Below are 20868 nucleotides of genomic sequence, written 5' to 3'. Positions count from 1 at the left end.
CGTGCACCAAAGATAACAGTTCGATTCGGGGGCCTGCTGCATTGCTGGAAATGAAGGGAAACTATTTAAGTACCTCAAAGAAAAAAACATTCACAGCTAAAGATAATCTCACATTTGTTGACCAGTTAGTCACCGAATGAACAGTTGACTTGTACGAACAGGTTATAGACCAATATGCGGTCTGTGGTCTCTGTTTACAGAGGGACCTCAATAAAAGGGCGTGTTCAGCCTGTGACGCCTTTCAATCTAAAATGACATTTCGGCACCACCGGAGCAGAAGGTGGGTCATTTCAGCGAATTGCGGAGAAAAGACTTACAGCAAAGGTTGACCAAGTAGTAGTCTTTGTTGAGGACATGAATGACCCATCTGCAGCCACACAGTAGTATGGGGCAGATTTACAAGCCCCTTGTGTCACTTTTCCTATGTTAAAAGTGACGCAAAAGTGGGGCAAGGGGCTTGTAAATCTGCCCCTATGTCTCTTTGCAGGACTCCTGCACCCAAGACAACATAACACCTTGGGCCTTATTTACAAGCCCCTTGCGCCACTCGTACGTCACTTTTCCCATGTTAAAAATTACACAAAAGTGGCGCATGTGGCTTGTAAATTAGCCCCCTTGTGTTTCCACTGCAGACACAGAGGACATAGCCCACCAACGCCCTCGGGGGGACATTACACCCGCAGCTATAGAGGTTCTTCTTTAGGATGTTTGACCTCCAGTAGAGTTTTGACTCCACAGAAATGAACGGCACCGAGAGTGTGCTATGCCTTGTATTGGGAACCATTCTTGAAAAGGGATTGAAAGTTGGCACCGCCCTCAGCAGTCTGGACTGCTCCACACTGAAAGGTGTCTTCAATGCCAAAAGCTCTCCAGATCTGACCCTCAAGGACGAGAGGATATCGAGACTCTTTCAATGCCAAAACCGGTTTTTAAGCTGAGAACTCCTTCAGTGCCTAGCACACCTAGACCTCCTTCAGTAGAAAGTCAACAGCGCACAATAAACATTGATCCACACCCACACTGGCCACATTCTAACATGAGCACCTTCATCAATTGAAGGTCCACCAAAGAAAAGAAAATTGACTTTTGAAGAGACACATTCTAAGGAATTACGAGCTTATCTCATTCCTAAGAAGAAAAGATTTACACAAACATAACAAGACAGCTTTTTTCCCACTACACATGAGTAATATGTTGCAAAAAAACCCTGTAGAAACACATTCTGGAAGAATCACATGCTTCATTTAGCAAAAGCCTATCCCAGCAAAGAGAAAGAAATTACCTTTCACAAGCTACTTCCATTTTAGCAGATATCCCAACCTCTGACAATGACAGTGATTATGCAAATAGAAGGAATGATGATGTCTTGCTTTGCCATAGTGCCACATGCCATGTTGCACATGTACCACTCCAAAGGTGTCTAGCCATCTAATGGTCATAATGGACTGGAAACTGGGAGTTGATGAAACCCAGTGTTCAGCACAAACTAAAATGGTGGCATGCACAGAACTTGTTACTGGGCAGATCGTTTTGCAACCTTCAGCCGCAAGTGACTATCAACACAGATGTCTTCCTACAGGTTTGGTGGGCACAAATGTTAGACCAAACAGTTCAAGGTGGGCGGTCCTCAGAGGAGTGTCTCCTCCATATCAATGTCTTATGGTGCTTCTGGCAATAAAGGTTGTTCTAAGGGCTACCTTGCCACAAATTTGTCACAAAGTTGTGTTATTTTACAAAGACAATATGGCAGCAATGTAATAGCTACAAAAATGTGGACAGGGACCAGCTGCAGCTATCACTGCTCACACAACAATTTGGCATTGTGCCATATGTCAGCAAGTCTACCTATTGGAAGAACATGTGCCAAGGGTGGACAATTAGTTTTCAGACATTATCAACAAATGCATGCATAGAGATAAATCTACAAGTGCTAGAACACTTCTTCTTCCATTGTTAAGACACACCACAAATTAACTGATTTGCTACATAAGAAAATGCAAGACGTGAAAGCTTTGCATCCAGGCACCCAACGTCCGTGGGCAATGTGCTGTGAGTGAACTGATCAGGAATATTTTCATATGCGTTCCCCCTTTACCACTACTTTCTTATGTGATCAGGAAAATGCAACAACCTATGATGCTTATATTAATTGCCCTGTGGGGGAGACAACTATGGATCTCCCTGTTTCTTGGTATGTGGAATTCATCAACATGAAAAATACAGCTGCTGAGCGGCGATCCGTGCATGTAAGCAGGGTGGGAGAGGCACAGTCAACAGAGGACAGAATAGGGAAAATTAAATAAATAAATAAATCCTATTCCGTCATCTGTTGACATCCCCCCCGCCCCACAGCACTTACCTGCACAGACCGCTGCTGCATCCAGACTTCATGACGCAACACGTGGATCAGTTGCACCACCCAGATCGCAGGTAATTGAATTCAGCAATTTGGCTCTGCAGGTCTTAGAATGTGGATATTTACAGCTTCCAGAAGAGTGCATGCAAATACTAAGAGAAGCCAAAAAACCATCAACTAGAGCATATTATACAGTCAGATAGAAACATTTTGTTAATTACCCGTCCACTAATAATATTCCGCCCTTACAAGCCTCAGTTCAATCGATGTTTGCTATCAGTTGCAATTCAGCCGCGATAGCAACTAACCATCAAAATAGACAATGTCAGTCAATGCAGCTTCTTGGAATCCCTTAAAAATGTCGCATCACTTTTTCTATTCATGTTAAAAAAGGTGCTCATGACACAATTTCTGCTCTGTTTTGCTTAAGAGAGGGGGGGGCGGGGGGGGTTTGATAAAAGTTTTGTTAGGCCAAACATAATTTGCAATGCTCGATTGCAAATTTCAATTGGGCCTTTGAAACATCTTGGCCCCTGCAGCCTGTTTCTATACAAAATTCTTTTTAAAATAAAAAAAAATACAATTTGAAATGTTATCTGGGATCCTGCTCAAGGACAGAAGTATTCAGGTGCTTATGAATTCAAAGAAAATACCCTTGATGGAGAAATAGGTTACAAGTACATAAAACGTTTCCTTCTCCTTTGTCCTATTCTATCTCTCATGTCCTCTTCTGATTCCTCATCCACTCATGCTTTTTTCTCATTCTTTCTGCTTTTTTCCTATCCTGGCTTGTATATAATTTCCTAATGAGATGTCGTCTGTTCCTTCTCTTTTTCTTTGACCTTTCCTGACCTTACCCCTCTCCTTCCTTTTGTTTCTATTAGTCTTGTCTTGTACTTCTCCAATTTCCATTGATTTCCCCTTTGCTCTCCATTGAAGATCTAACATTAGTCTTAATCCTTTAAAACGTACTTTTCATCACAACATATGGCTTTTGATGCAGGTATTATCACCAACCCTCTCAAACCATTACTGCTGTAAAGTAAATTATATTATAGTGTCAGAAGTATACAGACCCATCCTGTTCTGCCTAGATGGTCATACCCTGCATATATCTGTTTGATGCATTTTAATAATTGTTATTAATGATAGCATTACAAGTATTTCCTTGTTTTTAAAAAAAGTAATGGAAATTAAAAATGGGTCCCACAGCTGCAGACTTCCTTTCCTCCTATTCACTTCAGTCTCAGTACCTCTGCTCGGTCTGTGGACAGAAACCTTAAGGAGCACACCTCTAGTTCAACTATCTCAAGAGATGCCCGGGCTCAGAAAATCAACTTGCCTCAGGTGGAGAAAGCAGCAGAGAAGACCCTCAGAGCCACTAAACATGTGGTGGCGGCAGATAAAAGTAAAATGACTCTGGACATTGGTCGCAGCCCACGGCCTCATTCGAGCACTCCACTGATGCCCCTGGATGTTGCTAAGGATGCAAAACTAGAACAGCAAACCTGGCTAGATGTTCCACCACCAAAGGCACCATCAGAGAGACTGTCCCCTGAGATGCCAATCTCCCCAGAGTGCCCCTCCTGTAAAAAAGAGAGGAGGATCCGAAATGACTATGACAAAATCATTGTGCAGTCGAAGCAAGATAAGGACATTTTGCAGCAAAGGATCACTGAGCTTGAAGCAGAGATAGCAAAGTATAAAGTGGAAGGAAGTGGTAAACGGCAAGAGATGCAAGGCTCAGAGAACAACGGAACCCGCAAAGAGATGCAAGACTCAGAGAACAACGGAACCTGCAATGCGGTATGTGGTCCCAGCTTATTTTGCATCATGTTTTTTATTTTTTTAAATTTACAATGTAGCCGAGTAAGAACAAAACAAGACATAATACATAATCCCTAGTATAAAAATATTATTTTTCTTTCTAGAAGTCCTTGCCAATTACAAAATTCCATATTCATTTAATTCACTGTCCAGATAAGAAACCATTTTTTATTCAAAATATTCCCCCCAAACATTAAAATTTCTGTAATCCTCCGTCGATAAGGTTACATATTACCATACGAAAATAACAAGTATTTAAACATATGAAGTGCATGCGGGATTCTTCTCTGGTAACAAAATGCTTAATTTAACCCTAAACAATTCAGGAGTTCCCATTTACCAACCACCACTACAGTAGTCTGACAAATTTCAGTTCCAGTTCTTCCATATTCTATTTAATTTAACTATTGCGCCAATCCTTTTTGCGTATATGGTTTCCCTATAAAAAACTATTTGCATTTTAATAGGCCATTGAGAGATTGTCGTAATCATCTCTGATTTCCATTTGGCTAAGATTAACGATCTAGCTACTAAAGTGCCGATAAAAATAAATTGGTGCTGGCCAATGTTTAGCTCAGCTGCTACTTCTGCTCTTCCCAAGAGAACAGTTTAAGCATCTGGAGGAAAATTGATTGATGGTTTTTGCCAATTTTAAAAAATAGATTTTGCCAAAAATTCAGTAAAAGACTGCATCTTAACCCAACGTGAAGTCACCCCACATGCTTGTCTATATCTAAAGCACTATTTTATGCCATGATAGAAAGTTCTAATTTCCATAAAAATCTTATATTTTATGAAACCCTAGGTTATCCCACTGCAGACAAACCTGGTGGGACCATTGTAGCCCTACAGGTACACATTCTGACAGGCTTAGCTGTGGATGGAGCCAGGGGATTCTGAGCTCTTCCCAAATTCTTTGGAAGAGGATCAATATGGCCCAAGGAATAGAGGACCATATGTATCAAAAAGTCATTTTGCGATTCTCAAATAGCGATTTTTTGAGAATCGCTATTTGAGAATCGCAAAATGCTATGCATGTAGGATATGCAATACATTTTGCGAATCCTACATATTTCTTAATTGTGAATCTCAAATTGCGATTCGCAATTAAGGAGTACCTCCCCATTCATTCCTATGGGCCTAGAGGCGATTAGCAATTAGCGAATCGCAAATTGAGAATGCAATTTCAAGGGTGCAGGGGTGTCAAAAGGACACCCTGTTGCACCCCTGAAAGAAGCATGGGAGCACATGTGGCGCACATACATGCCCTAAGGTCATGTATATGCTTCACATATCACTTTGAAAAATGCAAAAAAGTGCATTTTTCAAAGAAATCGCAAATTACCACCAATTTGAAGTTGGTGGTAATTTGCGATTCCTTAAGGCCAAATTACACTTTTTTGGTGCTTCTTACATTGCATTTAAGGAATCGCAAAATTTGCGATTCCTTAAATGCAATCGCAAAATAAGGAATCGCAAATTTTGCGATTCCTTATTTTGCACGCAGATTTGCCTCATACATACCATTTGGCAAAATTGTGATCGCAAACGCCAAAATTCTGCGAATTTCGGTGTTTGCGAATGCAATTCTGCTTGATACATATGGCCCCTTATATCTTGACTTTTTCGGTTATTTGGGGGTGAATGGGAAAAGGAGAATCTCAGCTTCATTCAACATCCTGTTTAAAAAGAAATTTGCAGCTTGCATATCCCATGAATTATTATAGTTCAGCCAATTAATAAGTGACGCTTCATAGTACAAACGAAAATTAGGAAGGGAACACTTCCTTCTTCCACATCTAGCTGCAAGTCTTGTAGTCTGAATCTCGTTTTTAGGTCTCGGACCATAGGCTGCGCTTGCGCAGTCTCGCTCTGATATTTAATGTTTCTTAGTATGGGGGCTTTAACCCGCCCCTCTTCTCCATTGGCTGGCTTGAGGAGAGGGGCGTCACTCCGTTCAAACCCTGTCTTTTTCGGATTCGGGGGCGTGTTTTTTGCAGTTTTCAACTCCGTGACGTCATACGTCACTCAACAGCAAAAACCACGCCCCCGAATGCGAAAATGTCAGCGCTTTTCTGACTCCATTTCTGCCCGACCGCCGCTGCAAGAAGTTGAGAAGCTGCTGAGTCCTCCAGTGAGTGCTTGCTGTCCTGCCCCCTGCCCCCTCGTTGCTCATGCTTGCTGTCCTGCCCCTCTTCGTTGCTTGTGCTTGCTGTCTTGCCCCTCGTTGCTTGTGCTTGCTGTCCTGCCCCCCTCGTTGCTTGTGCTTGCTGTCCTGCCCCCTTGTTGCTTGTGCTTGCTCTCCTGCCCCCCTCGTTGCTTGTGCTTGCTGTCCTGCCCCCTCGTTGCTTGTGCTTGCTCTCCTGCCCACCTCATTGCTTGTGCTTGCTGTCTTGTCCCCTCATTGCTTGTGCTTGCTGTCCTGCCCCCTCGTTGCTTGTGCTTGCTCTCCTGCCCCCCTCGTTGCTTGTGCTTGCTGTCCTGTCCCCTCATTGCTTGTGCTTGCTGTCTTGCCCCCTTGTTGGTTGTGCTTGCTGTCCTGCCACCCCCTCGTTGCTTGTGCTTGCTGTCCTGCCCCCTCGTTGCTCGTGCTTGCTGTCCTGCCCCCCTCGTTGCTTGTGCTTCCTGTCCTGCCCCCTCGTTGCTTGTGCTTGCTCTCCTGCCCCACGTTGCTTGTACTTTCTCTGCTGCCCCCCTCGTTGCTTGTGCTTGCTGTCCTGCCCCCTCGTTGCTTGTGCTTGCTCCCCTTCCCCCTCGTGGGTTGTGCTTGCTCTCCTGCTCCCCCTCGCTGGTTGTGCTTGCTCTCCTGCCCCCCCTCGTTGCTTGTGCTTGCTGTCTTGCCCCCTCGTTGCTTGTACTTGCTGTCCTGCCCCCTCGTTGCTTGTGCTTGCTGTCCTGCCCCCCCTCGTTGCTTGTGCTTGCTGTCCTGCCCCCCTCATTGCTTGTGCTTGCTCTCCTGCTCCCCTCGTTGCTTGTGCTTGCTCTCCTACCCCCCTCGTTGCTTGTGATTGCTCTGCTGCCCCCCTCGTTGCTTGTGCCTGCTCTCCTGCCCCCCTTGTTGCTTGTGCTTGCTGTTCTGCCCCCTCGTTGCTTGTGCTTGCTGTCCTGCCCCCTCGTTGCTTGTGCTTGCTCTCCTACCCCCCTCGTTGCTTGTGCTTGCTCTGCTGCCCCCCTCGTTGCTTGTGCCTGCTCTCCTGCCCCCCTCGTTGCTTGTGCTTGCTGTTCTGCCCCCTCATTGTTTGTGCTTGCTGTCCTGCCCCCTCGTTGCTTGTGCTTGCTGTCCTGCCCCCTTGTTCGTTGTGCTTGCACTCCTGCCCTGCTCTTGGCATTGTAAATGACAATGCCATTTATTTATGTTTAAAAAAAATACATAAACAAAAGTAATGTCATGAGCAATGCCAATAGCTCTAACTTTAAGAATGCAGAGACCATTGCATTGTAAATGCTTGTTTTCCATTGTCATACAAATGGTCTCATAGACAAATCGATAGCATCAAAAAAAGATTGAGGGACCTTCATCATTTTGTTGGAAAGTAAGAATAAAAACAGTGGTAGGAAACTCTTCTTAACCCCTTAAGTGCTGCTGACGGCCAATGGTCGTCAGCAGCGCTACCTCCCCAGTGCTGCACACGACCATTGGACGTCCATTCAGCACTGGTTCCAATGGACAGCGCAGCACTGGGGAGGGATGTTTACACGCAGCTAAGGTGTTAATAAGAGCCACTTGCCCCATAATTGGGTAAGAGAAGATTTCGCCATTGTTTAAAAAGATTGCAATTTTATTTAAAATGGGGATGAAATTAAGCGCAAATAGATCTTCCAATCAAAACATTAATCTCACAATGATTGTTACTATGAATTCCACCCTTCTATTTGCCCTGTCAGTGACAGTTCATATTTTACGCTGTACTTTAGCTGAAACAACCATTCACGTTTGTTCATGAAAGAGCAACTTGTGTTTCTTATGGGTTCACACCAATTGTGTATGTTCCAAAATCCAATCCATTCTTCCACCCCTAGGGAACCTTAGTATGTGACTTCAAGGGTATCTAGTCTTGTCTGTAAAGTCACAAAAACCTGTATGGTACACAACTGTAATGCTGAAAGTTAATCTAGCAGTCATAAGAAGTAGTGGTCTTCAGGCACTGCACATGTCTCAGCTCTTCAATATTTCTTTAAGGGTTTGGTAGTCGGCTCATCATCTATACAAAGAAAGATAGCATCAGACTTCTGTTTTACTAGTTCTCTTTCCCTTTCCACTTTTGAATCCAGCTGAGGAGGCCTTGTCCGATGTGGATTCGAACCTTTAACGTTAACACAGAACTTTAGTGGCTATTCTGTGTTCCAAATGCTTCACAGATTTGTATCACGCCAAGGATTGTTTATTCAATTTCCTTTTATTAAGTTCATGGAAGACTACAACAGTGAAGGAGTCATTCCAGAAACCTATCTCTTGCAAAATATACCTTGTTCTGAATGCCAGTGTTTAGGCTGATGCTCAGTTGTGGGTGGTGGCTTTGTAATCAGTGTTTACTGGAAGCTGTGCTTGGCCATCTGCTGCAGCCCATCTCAATATTTCTTTGCTTGGTGATAGATTCCTCACACACTTAGAATGTGCAGATGTCTGCGAGTACAATTGGCATGTCTGGTGTCAAGCCGCTATGGCGGAAATATGTTTTTCATCTATACTCCACACGTTCTCCAAGGGATTTTTATGATTAAAGCTGAATACATATTATGAATAAAACTAAAATTTAATAAACATCAGGAAATTGCCCCATAGATTTCTGCAAAATTATCGTGTTCACTTACTGTGAATAGGTGGAGGAGGCAGTGGTGCATACATCTCTTGTGCAGTGGTCAGGAAGTTATTTGTGTGGTAGTTGTGATAGTATCTGGTGCTATCAAAGAACACTGGCTCATCCACTCAGTTTATCCTAATAGGTGTACTCTGTAGACTTCATCATCAAGATCTAGAGCCCCTGTCCATATCAAGGACCCATTGGGTACAGAACTGTGGGTAGGTGAGTAGGAAGGATTCATCTTGACTATTCACAAGGGAGGAGAGCTGTTGGGAGTGACAGTGCAATGGTTATTAGTGACTTTACTGCGTTTCAGCAATCTCAGGCACATGGCTGGTTTATGTGGCAAGAACTGGCATCTGTCGAGGGCTTCACCAAAAGGTAGTATTAGATTAAACCTACAAGTGTGCAAAGGTTTTCCTCGGGCCATACACTGGAGGCAGAGGGAGCTTAAATATGTGACTTCTACCTATGGCAGCACACATCCCTTTTCATACCATTTTGAAATAGAAATGAGGTGCTTTGTTTCCCCACCTCCATGCATTGTACTCACTTTGGTGCTCACACACAGTGCTCAGATTCAGTTCATTTATGTTACCGTTGGGGAAAATATGCTTCATTTCTTTTGGTGCCTGACTTAATTGTCTGTCACTTTATCTATTGTGCTTATTTTATTAAATTATTATTTTGCTTAATATAGGAACAGCAAACAGAAGAACCTCTTCATCTTCACGGTTTGTTGGAAGCTGAAACATATGAAGGTAAACTTAGTCATGCTACAGATGAAGAAGAACTGAGAAAACTGGAAGCAGGAAATAAAAGAAAGCAAGAACAAATTGTGAGCATCTTCAATACTATTTCTTTTAGATATGTTATTCTAGCAGAGGTTGAAGCTTTTGTGTTTCTGTGCATGGCCAATAGTGTAACCAGAAATAATTCTGTGGATCAGAAAAGGTTTTCAGAAGAAACGCAATGAATAGAATCGATAAAGGTGAAGTTTGAAAAGTAGAACCTGGATGCCTGCCAATTTCCGATTTCTGCTAGCACATGGAAACTCTGAGAACAAGTCACACTTGTTTGTATGATCCCTGATTTCACTTATGGTGATTGCTGCCTGAGGTTCACAAAGGGCATCTGTTAATAGTTATTGTTGCAATTTGTTTACCTTTTTTTGTTTCTTTGGTCTATAAAAAAGTAAACTTCATTTACTCCATCTCCATGTGCCGCTCTCACAATACAGACCATCAAACAGCATTCTTAGTGCTCCCTCTCTTACGCATTGTAATTCTTAAGGCAATCCGTTTATAGGTCTTCATCTATTAATTGTATTATGCAGTTTGATGTAACTCTAGTATATGGTGCAGGCCCTTCAGACTGATGTGTAGGGTGGGCAAACCAGCTGATGTTATAAGGAGACATTTGAACACGTTTATCATTTGGTAAGAGTGTTATGTCAGTGCTGGTACCATTGATCTGAGAGGAAAAGCTGGAGGACCCTGGAGCAGGTAGTATGTTTGGTGTCAGATGGGTTGCAGATGAGATGCACACATTTGAATGGCATCGGTGTGACTGGTTTGCATGCAAAGCCAAAGAAAATAAACCTGGTGACATTTTCTCTTCTGTTCATTTCCTCTAGAACCAGTTTCCATACTTTTACACAATTAATGATATTCATGACGCTGACGAACCCTGCCTAGTCGATGTCCTAGATGAACATTTCTTCTGTCTGTGTTGTTTTCCTGGATTTTGTCAAGCACATTTGTTTTTGCAGATCAGTGTAGTAAATCCCTAGCCCCCTCAGAAGCCCCCCTTCTTTTCCATCGCATGAGGATCTAAAAATATTTTTGGTTCTTCTTTTTTAATATGCCCACTTATCTTCTAGCCCCTCTCTGTGTTTTCTTTCCTTTTTTGGCTTCCTTTCTCGTGTAAGTGAAGAAACAGATTTCCCAGGTTCCTGGTACAGAAGGATTTATTGTAGCAAAACAATAGCAAAATGGAACAATAGGTACAGCATCTTGTCTAGGCGCAGCTAATCCAACTTGGCACCAGGATCAAATAATGGTACAAGTTGGAAAATGAGCTTCTGTGGTAGGTTCTGTGCATCCACCTTCAGTCTTCCACAGAATAACGGTCTCTCTTCAGACAGCAACTTCTAACCCTTCCATTCCATCCACCCATTCCAATGCATCAGACATCATTACCATCTACATTCTACATTCTACCACATACCAGTTGTTATCCAGACCGGCAAACGCAACATACCTTATTTAAAAAAAACAAAAACATAATTAGGCTTAGAGTGGATAAAAGAGACCAACCAAATTAATTCTTCATTCAGACCATAATCACCATACCTGATAGGTAACCTTTTGCGTCTTGCACTCTGTCTCACCACCATGCTTTTGGAAAGCACCTCGAGAGAATTCTGATTCAACACAACATGACTTCCTGTAGCTACACTTCCACCACCTTCACTGAAAATACTCTAGCAAACTGGAACCCATTAAGACTGCGCAGCACAGCTACCTGTGTGAGCAGGTCACTCCAAATCAAAGTACACATTACTTCTGGCTCATCTATTAGAAGAGAAAGATGTCTGGAGACACAACCCATGGCTCGTTACAACGAGCCATGGTTAGTGTCTTGGTTTGTGGGCCATTATAGATGAAAAACACTCCGGTTAAAACTCCGAACAGTATCCTTCTCTACTTTCATCACACCATTAAATACTTTCCCCACCTTAGTGTGCGCATTCTATTTGGTACCACCAACCCTACCACTAGAAGGAAGCTTAAGTCACACCCACTGATCAAACGTTATCACTTGCCCAGAACCTTGCCCCCTTCTTTGTGCAGGCCAGCCATCCTCCTATTTGTACTCATCCACTCTCTCATGTACCTACTAAAAGATGAGGTCCTTCAAACCTTCTGGCTTCCCTGTTCTTCCTTTCAGCCACCAAGGTGCTAACCTCGAACCAGGCTTCAGCTAGCAGATTCAGACAACACTTTCTCCTTTCCACTCATGTCCCACTCCTCCTCCTTTCATTTTTTTATTTGTGTGTTGGGGAGATCTCTTTTCTTTCCCTCCTTTTTGTACTTCTGCCTTCTTTTTTGCCCGCCTGCTTCTTTGCTCTTTTAATGCTGCTGCATTAATAGATAGTTAGGTGCAACCTCCAGGAAGATTTATTGTGTAAAGCAAACTCTCCTCCGTTGCCAGTTTTTTCACAAGCACACTTATTGCCTCTTCCCAGGATCCTATAAATCCTTTCACAACAAAGCCCAACATTCCACTTTCAAAATCCACAATGCATGCCGTATATAACACCGCCTCTAAATAAATTACAAGACTTTGATAAAATAACTGAGATGCAATAAAGTAACCATATGACATAACCATTACATGACAAAATGTTGACATTTTGTTCGGCTAAATTGTTTTCTGTAAAGCCTAACATAACCTTTCAAATACACTTTCTTCAGTCCTGGTCTTACCTCCTGATCCGCTACACCTGTCAATCAATCCACATTTTAGTACAGTCCACCGATATTTCCAGCTACCACCTAAACCCACCTTGATCAATCCTCCTTTTTCCACATTGAGCGATTCTTAAAAAGCCACTGCATTTTCTGAAACTATCCTGAGAAGCATCAGTTTTAGAAACACAAGTATTGTGTACTGCACCCATCTGCATTTTTTTACTCACACCATCTCACAAACTTTCACATACATGGTTTTACATTGCACCAAACTATTAAAGTATGACTTACACTCTCAGCTTCTTTTCCACCCGTTCATTCACCTGTCATATTTACCACGTCATAAACTTAGTCAATACACACACTTCATTTATTTCTTGACTTCCTGTACCTCATTAAAGGAAATTTATCCAAATATTCTATTATACTGTAGGCACACACCATTTCGTTTACAACATACCCCACGAAAAATGATTGGCATTTACCAACTATGAATTGTCCTAGTTAAGTCTGTTCTTTCTCTCCACTAATCAATTGACACGAGCACCATACAAAGCCACCTACCTATGACTAATATTACCTCCTCAAAATATGTACACATGTCCTCAGAACATAATTTAACACATTATCAGACTTCATACACCAACTTGATCCGAAGTCCCTTTTTAGGTTTCGCATGGCGTTCACTGCGCAGCAGTGTCGCGCAGGCGAAATTTTTTGATCTCCAGTACTGGGGCTTTAACCCGCCTCTCTCTTCCATTGGCTAGCTCCATAAATGGAGGCTAGCCATTGGAAGAGAGATGTGTCAATCATTGTGGGAGCAGATTCGTGGGGTTTCTGTGTTTTTTTTTAAGCTCCGCCCCTTTTCTCCGTCATGCAGCGGTGGGCGTTTTTTTTTTCAAAGGTTTGTTTTTGTCATTCCTCCGAAGATGGCGCACGGGCAGTAGCTTACTTGGGAAGCTCCGCAGTGCTGTCTTGTTACACAGGCCACCTTGTCTCCCGAGAATTTGAGGTGGCCCTGCCTCCATTTCTCACACTCAGCCGGAAGGCCACAGCCTCCGCCGAGCTGAGCCGCTGCCTTAGTCCTGCTCTTCCCCGGCGGCAGCCACTCGTTCATCACGGGTCACCCGGGAGCCTCCCACCTTGCTGTCGCAGCCTTGACCAGCTCTTCACTTCCCACCTCCGGGGAAAGCAGCTGCCGGCGGCAGGCTCGCTTTGCAGGACGTCCTCCACTGACCCTCAGCTCTGCTCTCGTTCCAGTCAGTGACCCTAAGGACGGAAGGAGCTGTTCCCTCTGGAGCGTTGTCCGCCACATGTTGGGTGCAGGGTTGTTGCTCACACAGGCCCTTCAGGTGCGCGAGGGGGGCTCAGTTGGTGTCTTTGTGCCTCTCTCGACTCGGGGGTACAGCTGGCGCTGTGGAAGCAGCGTGGGAGGCAGGCTAGTTTCCAATCCCTCTTCTCAGGGGAAACCAGATGTGCGGGCTGAGGGTGCCGGTGGAGTCTTCCCTTAATACAGATGCAGGCCGGTATTCGTACACCACGCTGGGAATGTGCTCTTCTTACATACCCCTCCTTCTCTTACATTGGGGGCGTCACCTGCCAATTTCCTTGCGCTGCTTGTTGCTGGAGGGCCCACCGCAGACTGCCTCGCGCTGTGGACCATCCACTGTCACCATGCCGCAGGCGGTGTATGTCCCTCATGCCAGCTGCTGCAGAGACGATCCCCTACGCGCTCACCTATAGCCAGTGCTCTCCCTCGCCGTGCTGGTCAGCAGTGTGCAGGTACCAGGAACACGGTACGGTCTGCCACACGTGCCCGGCTTCTTTGCCACGCCTGCTGTACATCAGTCTCCCCGGGGCTCACCTCATGCCTAGCGGGTAACTGGTCACTGCTTACGACTGCTGGCAGGGGGTGCCCTCAATGTGGGCTTCACTCTCCCCCTCGCGCACGTCAGGGCTGCTGCTGCACGCAGTTGCTATCCAACTCTACTGGACAATGGAGACACAGTCGCCCTCATCCTCCTCGACCTCTCTGCAGCTTTCGACACAGTCTGCCACAGCACCCTTTTACAACGCCTCAATAACATCGGAATACGAGGAAAAGCACTTGAATGGATCACCTCGTTCCTCACCGGAAGAACCCAGAGAGTCCGCCTTCCACCATTCAAGTCCGAGGCCACTGAAGTCATTTGTGGAGTTCCACAAGGATCCTCACTCAGCCCCACCCTCTTCAACGTATACATGAGCCCCCTCGTGGCCATTGCCCGCCAACACAACCTCAACATCATATCTTACGCGGATGACACTCAACTAATCCTTTCCCTCACCAATGACCCCAGCACCGCCAAAACTAACCTACACGAAGGAATGAAAGAAGTTGCCGAATGGATGAAACAAAGCCGTCTGAAACTGAACTCAGACAAAACAGAAGTCCTCATCTTAGGTACATCCCCCTCTGCATGGGACGACTCTTGGTGGCCGGAAGCCCTTGGAAAAGCACCCATCCCGACAGACCACGCACGGAACCTAGGCGTCATCCTGGACTCATCACTCTCAATGAACAGACAAGTCAACGCCGTCTCCTCATCCTGCTTCAACGTTCTTCGCATGCTCAAAAAAAACATTTCGCTGGATCCCCACTGAAACCAGAAAAACAGTCACCCACGCCCTGGTCACGAGCCGACTGGACTATGGAAACACCCTCTACGCAGGTACTACCGCCAAACTCCAGAAAAAACTCCAACGGATCCAAAACGCCTCAGCCAGGATCATATTAGACATCCCGCGCAACGAACATATCTCTGGTCACCTGAAAGACCTCCACTGGCTACCCGTCAATAAGAGAATCACTTTCCGACTGCTTACCCACGCACACAAATCACTCTACGACATCGGACCAGATTGCCTCAACTCACGACTGTCCTTCTACACCCCCCCCGCCAACTACGCTCTTCCAGCCAAGCCCTCGCCACTGTACCTCGCATCAATAAGACCACCATGGGAGGCAGATCCTTCTCATACCTGGCTGCCAAAACATGGAACTCACTCCCCGCTGACCTTCGCCTTACCCAGAACCACCTAGCATTCAGAAAGCAACTCAAAACATGGATATTCGACAAGTAAGCCTCCTCCCCTTCCTAAGCGCCTTGAAACCCTCCGGGTATGTAGTGCGCTATATAAATTTTCTGACTTGACTTGACTTGACTTGTCGCCATTGTAAGGGTCAGGGCTCTGGGCCCTCGTGCAGTTGCATTAATGACACAGACACATGGTTAATGTATTGGGAACTGGACTAGGGCACATGGGCCCGGCCCCTTTTATTAGAAGGGTCACCTGACCGGTGACACCCATGATGGATGGGTGTGGGGTGAGTGTGGATGCCAGCCCTCTAGGAGTGGCTGGTGGAAACGCATTACTTTACAAACACTAGACCGTGACCAGCAGGTATGACATATGTCAGAATCGTCAGATTTCTTCTTTAACTGCAAGGCTTCAAACTGCTTGAATTCCGTACATTTTTTGACACGTATTCTGTTTTTTTAGCTGATTATATACCATATTATTTATTAACGAGTGTTTAAAAAGAACTCGAATTGTTGCCACAAATTAACGGGATTTCTTTGCCTACAAAAGAAACTCTGACTCACAAGTAATATGAAACTCAAGGTCATTTTGAAAAATGCTCCTCGATGGGCCTGTCTGCGGCCCGGGCTCCCATCAAGAGCTTCTACGGAGAGGCCGCCCCCCTGGGCAAGGCGCGAGGCAGTGTATCTGCTGCAAAAAAAGCTGTATTAAATGATTTCTTGGAAAGCATTGAGAGTTTTATAGGCACAAAAAGAAAGGAATCTTAGGTTCGTGCTAATGTTTTGCAGAACAGCCGTTACAAGAAGGGGTTTCACTGAGTAATAGACCCCGCTCATTATTGTGTCACTGAGACCAAAAACATATTTTAAAATAGGCCTCGTCTTTATGCTTGAGCACACCTCACAATTTCACTCGCCATGATGATTGCTTTGTGTTATTAAATGCGTGATTCAGTAGCCATTTAAGGCTCTGTGCGTGTGGCTCTGTGCGTGTGGCTCTGTGTGTGGCTGTGTGTGTGTGCCTCTGTGTGTGTGTGTGTGTGGCTCTGTGTGTGTGTGGCTCTCTGTGTGTGTTTGTGTGCAAATGCATTAGGTCTCACATTTGCGAGAGATTAAGCTATTGGCATTGTAAATGACAATGCCATTTATTTATCTGTTTTCAAGACCAACACATAAATAAAAAGTTTGTCATTTACAATGCCAATAGCTGTAACTTTTGCAAAGGCGAGACCGTTGCATTGTAAATGCTTGTTAATGAGGCATTCACTTCACTTTACACTCAATTAATGTATGCCTTGTCACTTCACCTTCTTTAACCACTACAAATGATAATCCATCATCACGATGGGAAATGTTTGACGCTCTCCTAAAATATCTACACCTCCCATAATATCCAATGCGATGTAGATAAGATTCATCCTGAAACAAAGTTTAAAGGTTGCTTGTTGTTTTCATTTAGCTAGCATGGTATACAATTCTTCATCACTGTCTTTCCCAAGCCATCAATGTAGCTCTCTGAGATTTCGTATAGTTATACTTTGTCTTAGATGTCTTTGTGGGGCCGTTGTGAATAACCGTTTTCTCAGTGCCTTTGGAAAAAAACAGTTGCTCCGTGCCTGATGTCTTATTCACTCTTTATAATTGTATTTAGATAAAGGTGTATCTACTGCTTCAGCCAAATATCCTTCTACCACCCCATTATCATAGTTATCTCAGGAACCTGTTGAACCATTTGTTTCCACTTCTCCTAGCTTGGCCTCCACTACTATTTGCCTCATCACAGCCCGCAAATCGGTTAATGAAATTGCTACTCCAATTTTTATATTTATACATTCTTCCTCTAAATTTTTGTTCGAAGCAAATTTGCTCTCGTTCTTCAACAGCTCTCTCAAATTCTTGTTTCTGTCAGCGAACCCTCTTACAAACTGAGTGTAATACCCCAAATACAACTGTGTGAAGTGATGTATGCGTATGTGAAGACCCTGACCTTCTACTGCAAAAACTTCCTTAACAGATCTTTATAGAGTGGGGACGTTAACACCATAATTAAGAAGTGGTTTCAGATAGCATGGACTCATTATATTTCAGAAGCTTCAAAATTATGTTCTTGTAGTTGCAGCACAGTTTGAATTAGATGAAGTATCTGAGGTGATCCCCAATATGTTTTCAATGTGCAATGTGATTTTGCATTCAAAAACTCTTGCCATGCATGATTTGATCCAAAAATCTTGAAACGCCTACATTAAGCATTCAGAGACATCATCCCTGAATGCGTATAGACGTCTGCATTTGTAAGCGACATGTAGATGGGTAAAGGTGGACATTTCAAAGGGAGCATCAGGGGAGTGTATGAACATTCCCTAAGTCGACAGAGTGGCTATAGGAAGGGAATTTATTTTATGGAAAATTATTTTCCTTGAAATGAAAAAAGTAGATAAAAATATATTTGCGGATCATCAGCATTTTTCAAACACTATGGGCCCTATTACGAGTCTGGTGGTCTCAGGCCCGCCAGACTCATGGTGGCGCGACGGTGGCGGATGCAGCCACTGCCACACCGTCAGTCCAACTGCCCCATTAGGAGTTGGCCGTTCGGACCGCACCGGGACCACCGGCTCCGCCAGGGAACGGCCATTCCCTGGCGTTGGAGCGGCGGTCAGAGGCTGCAATATGCTTGGTGGGACCGCCGCGGTCCCACCAAGCATATTACGAGTCCCCTCTCCTTCAGGGTTTACATGAAGGTTCTTCCTCCATGTAAACCTTGGAGGAGAGGAAACAAAGGGGGCGCTGCAGGTCCCCCCTGTACCACATGTGGATGCACACAGGGCTACATGGACATAGGTTCCTGCACAACATGGACTTTCGAGCCCATGCAATGCAGTAACCATGTAGTGCTGGCCCAAAGGGGTGCCTTTTTTCAAAAGCACCGCAGGCTTTAACCCCTTCCATGCTAATGACAAGGTCAGCTCGTCATGGGTGTTACCTGCGCTGCGCTCATGACGAGCTGACCTTGTCATGAACAATGGGAAAAAATGAGTGCCAGCGCCCAGCGGGAAAACCCTTAGCAGCCAAGGTGTTAAAAGAAGCACCGGCCATGTGACGGCCACGCCACCAGCCTGGCAGACTACTGAAAAGTTGTAATCTGGCAGGCGGGCGCCAGAGACTTTCGGTGAAGAGGTGGCGCTGCGGTTTGCACCGCCGCACCACCTCTCTTCCAAAAGTTGTAATCGGGACCTGTGTGTCCAGTAAGACAGCAGTGTGGAGGCTCCATATAGAGAGGGTTAGGGAAAACTGGTATATGCCAGAAATGTATGCGAACACGTACCTTGTCCTATGTGAGTACCTAACGTTGTAGATAACATACACATATATTTGCGAGATTTGTGAGTACCATAGGCAGTTTTAAAGTGAATTCAACCTTTTCTGAGATTTCCCACGTCCTTTGATAATTTGGGTAGCACTGCCAAGCTCAGGGAAAACTTTAATTAATGATCCGGCTGTAAACATTGCTGGGATTTAATAGTCAGTAGTGGAAATACTCAATACTTTAAATACTCTGTAAGTAGTGTCACTTCACCCACATACCAATAGGGAGTTGGGAACAAATGTGCAATGTTCTTGGTCCCAAGGTTCTGTAATATTAACCTGGGGTTAACCTTGAAACCTCTAGTTGACAGTGCTAATCATTAATTAATATTTGTGACAGAGTTTGTAGGTAGGGGGAACTGCTTAGAAGGTCCCAGGGGCTGAAACTGAGTAGAACCAATTTACATCAGAGGTTTTCCTGAAATCTGACATGGATCAAATCATCCTGGACTTACTTTGCACACCCTTGGCCTAAATGCATCAAATGTTCCAACTGAGTGCAATTACAGCAAAATGCTCTATTTGAGCTTTTGAATGCTATGCATAATTGAGTTTTTCCCTCCAGGATAGTTTATTGAATGAAATTGAGGAACTGAAAGCACAGCTGGATAAAATTCAAGAGAATGAGAAATCTGAAGCCCAGAAGATAAAGAACAAACACTGCAAGTTAGTTTATGACATGGAAGAGTTGAAGTCCCAGTTTGAAAAGTCTCAGGAGAAGGAACAGCAACACTTTTCTGAAGTGGAGCGGGAAAAGGTAAGCACTAGGAGGAACAACATTTTTTTGCTTCCGTAGACATATGTGTTTGATGTATTTTGTACTGTGATTGATGCTTTGGAATTAGTCCTATACATTCACATTGATACCACAGTGTTGGTTTGATATGTTTCCTTCAGAGAAGCAAGTCCCTGCACATTTCAGATCTCTGCTAGTCTTTACACGCTTACTTTTCTGCAGACCTAAAGTGTAAGTTGATGGAGACAACGCTGAAAGAACAAGAGAAAAACAAAATAAATTGGTGCACATTCCTATCCAGCAGAGTCACTCATCTTGTAAGTTTTGATGTGGAGTCACATCTTTGGTTTACCATTAGGCAGAATTGATCTACACCTTGGTGCATTAAAGCCAAATCACAGGATTGTGAAATCCTTGTACTAAATTTGGTCTGGATTCTTTGAAGTCTGGCTAGCCCAGTATATACTAGGTAAATGCAAGAGGAATGACCAGCTGGTTAGTGGACAAACTGTCTTTTAATTGCCTCTTCTGTAGTTTGGAAAGGGCAGATCTCCGTCAAGTCTTTCTTTTTAATGTAGTTAGCTAATTGGTCTTGGTGTCTGTTTTTAGTCCATTGGGTGCATGAGCTGCGCTTGATTCTCAGGCTATCCATAAGAAGTAAATGCACATACAGTGAATCTAACTCAAAAGCATGTGATTGTCAGTTGTTATCCTGAAAATTGTCCTTGACGGCATCCCTTGTGGTCCTATGGCGCATTCCGGCAGTTTAGTCGAAAGAAAATAAAGGGTCCATCAATTAAAACTTATATCCTAGTCTGAATATGGATTAATTTGCAGTAGTAGTACAGGAGAAGGACAAAAACCCTTTCCATTTGTATTTATGTATTTGGTTAGCATTGTAACCAGAACTGCTTAAGCAGTATATAGGGTTTTTGGAACACTTTGTAACACAAGGTAGGATGTGAGAAGGGATGTTGATAGCGAGTCCGCGCAAGACATTTCAGATACATGTAAAGCTAGGTATGCCCTCCAAGTATGTGGGGTAGATGTTTGGAGGAAACAGATGTTCAGGGTGCTCACAGGAGCACCAATTGAGGGAACTCTGTGCTTCTGGTATTTATTCTTGTGCCTCTCTATGCAACCACTCAGCTGTTTCCCCCTACTCTAGTCCCAACATGAGGGGCCAAAGGAGCACTTTGGTTTGTTTTCTTCATTTCATATC

At 44.2% G+C, this 20868-nt stretch overlaps 1 protein-coding gene across 1 annotated transcript in view; it reads left to right on the top strand.

Annotated features, from left to right (window-relative positions):
- The window catches only part of LOC147709040 (uncharacterized), a 263194-nt gene that overhangs the window by 159435 nt on the left and 82891 nt on the right, over positions 1-20868 (top strand). The window contains exons 4-6 of the mRNA XM_086927643.1: positions 3569-4162; positions 9686-9823; positions 19476-19667. Of these exons, the coding sequence (XP_086783769.1) occupies positions 3569-4162; positions 9686-9823; positions 19476-19667 (924 nt within the window). The remainder of the gene's footprint in view (positions 1-3568; positions 4163-9685; positions 9824-19475; positions 19668-20868) is intronic.

Source organism: Lissotriton vulgaris, chromosome 6 (genome assembly GCF_964263255.1).
Source record: "Lissotriton vulgaris chromosome 6, aLisVul1.2, whole genome shotgun sequence".
Classification (NCBI taxonomy): Eukaryota; Metazoa; Chordata; class Amphibia; order Caudata; family Salamandridae; genus Lissotriton; species Lissotriton vulgaris.
This window is presented reverse-complemented; position numbering and strand designations above follow the sequence as displayed.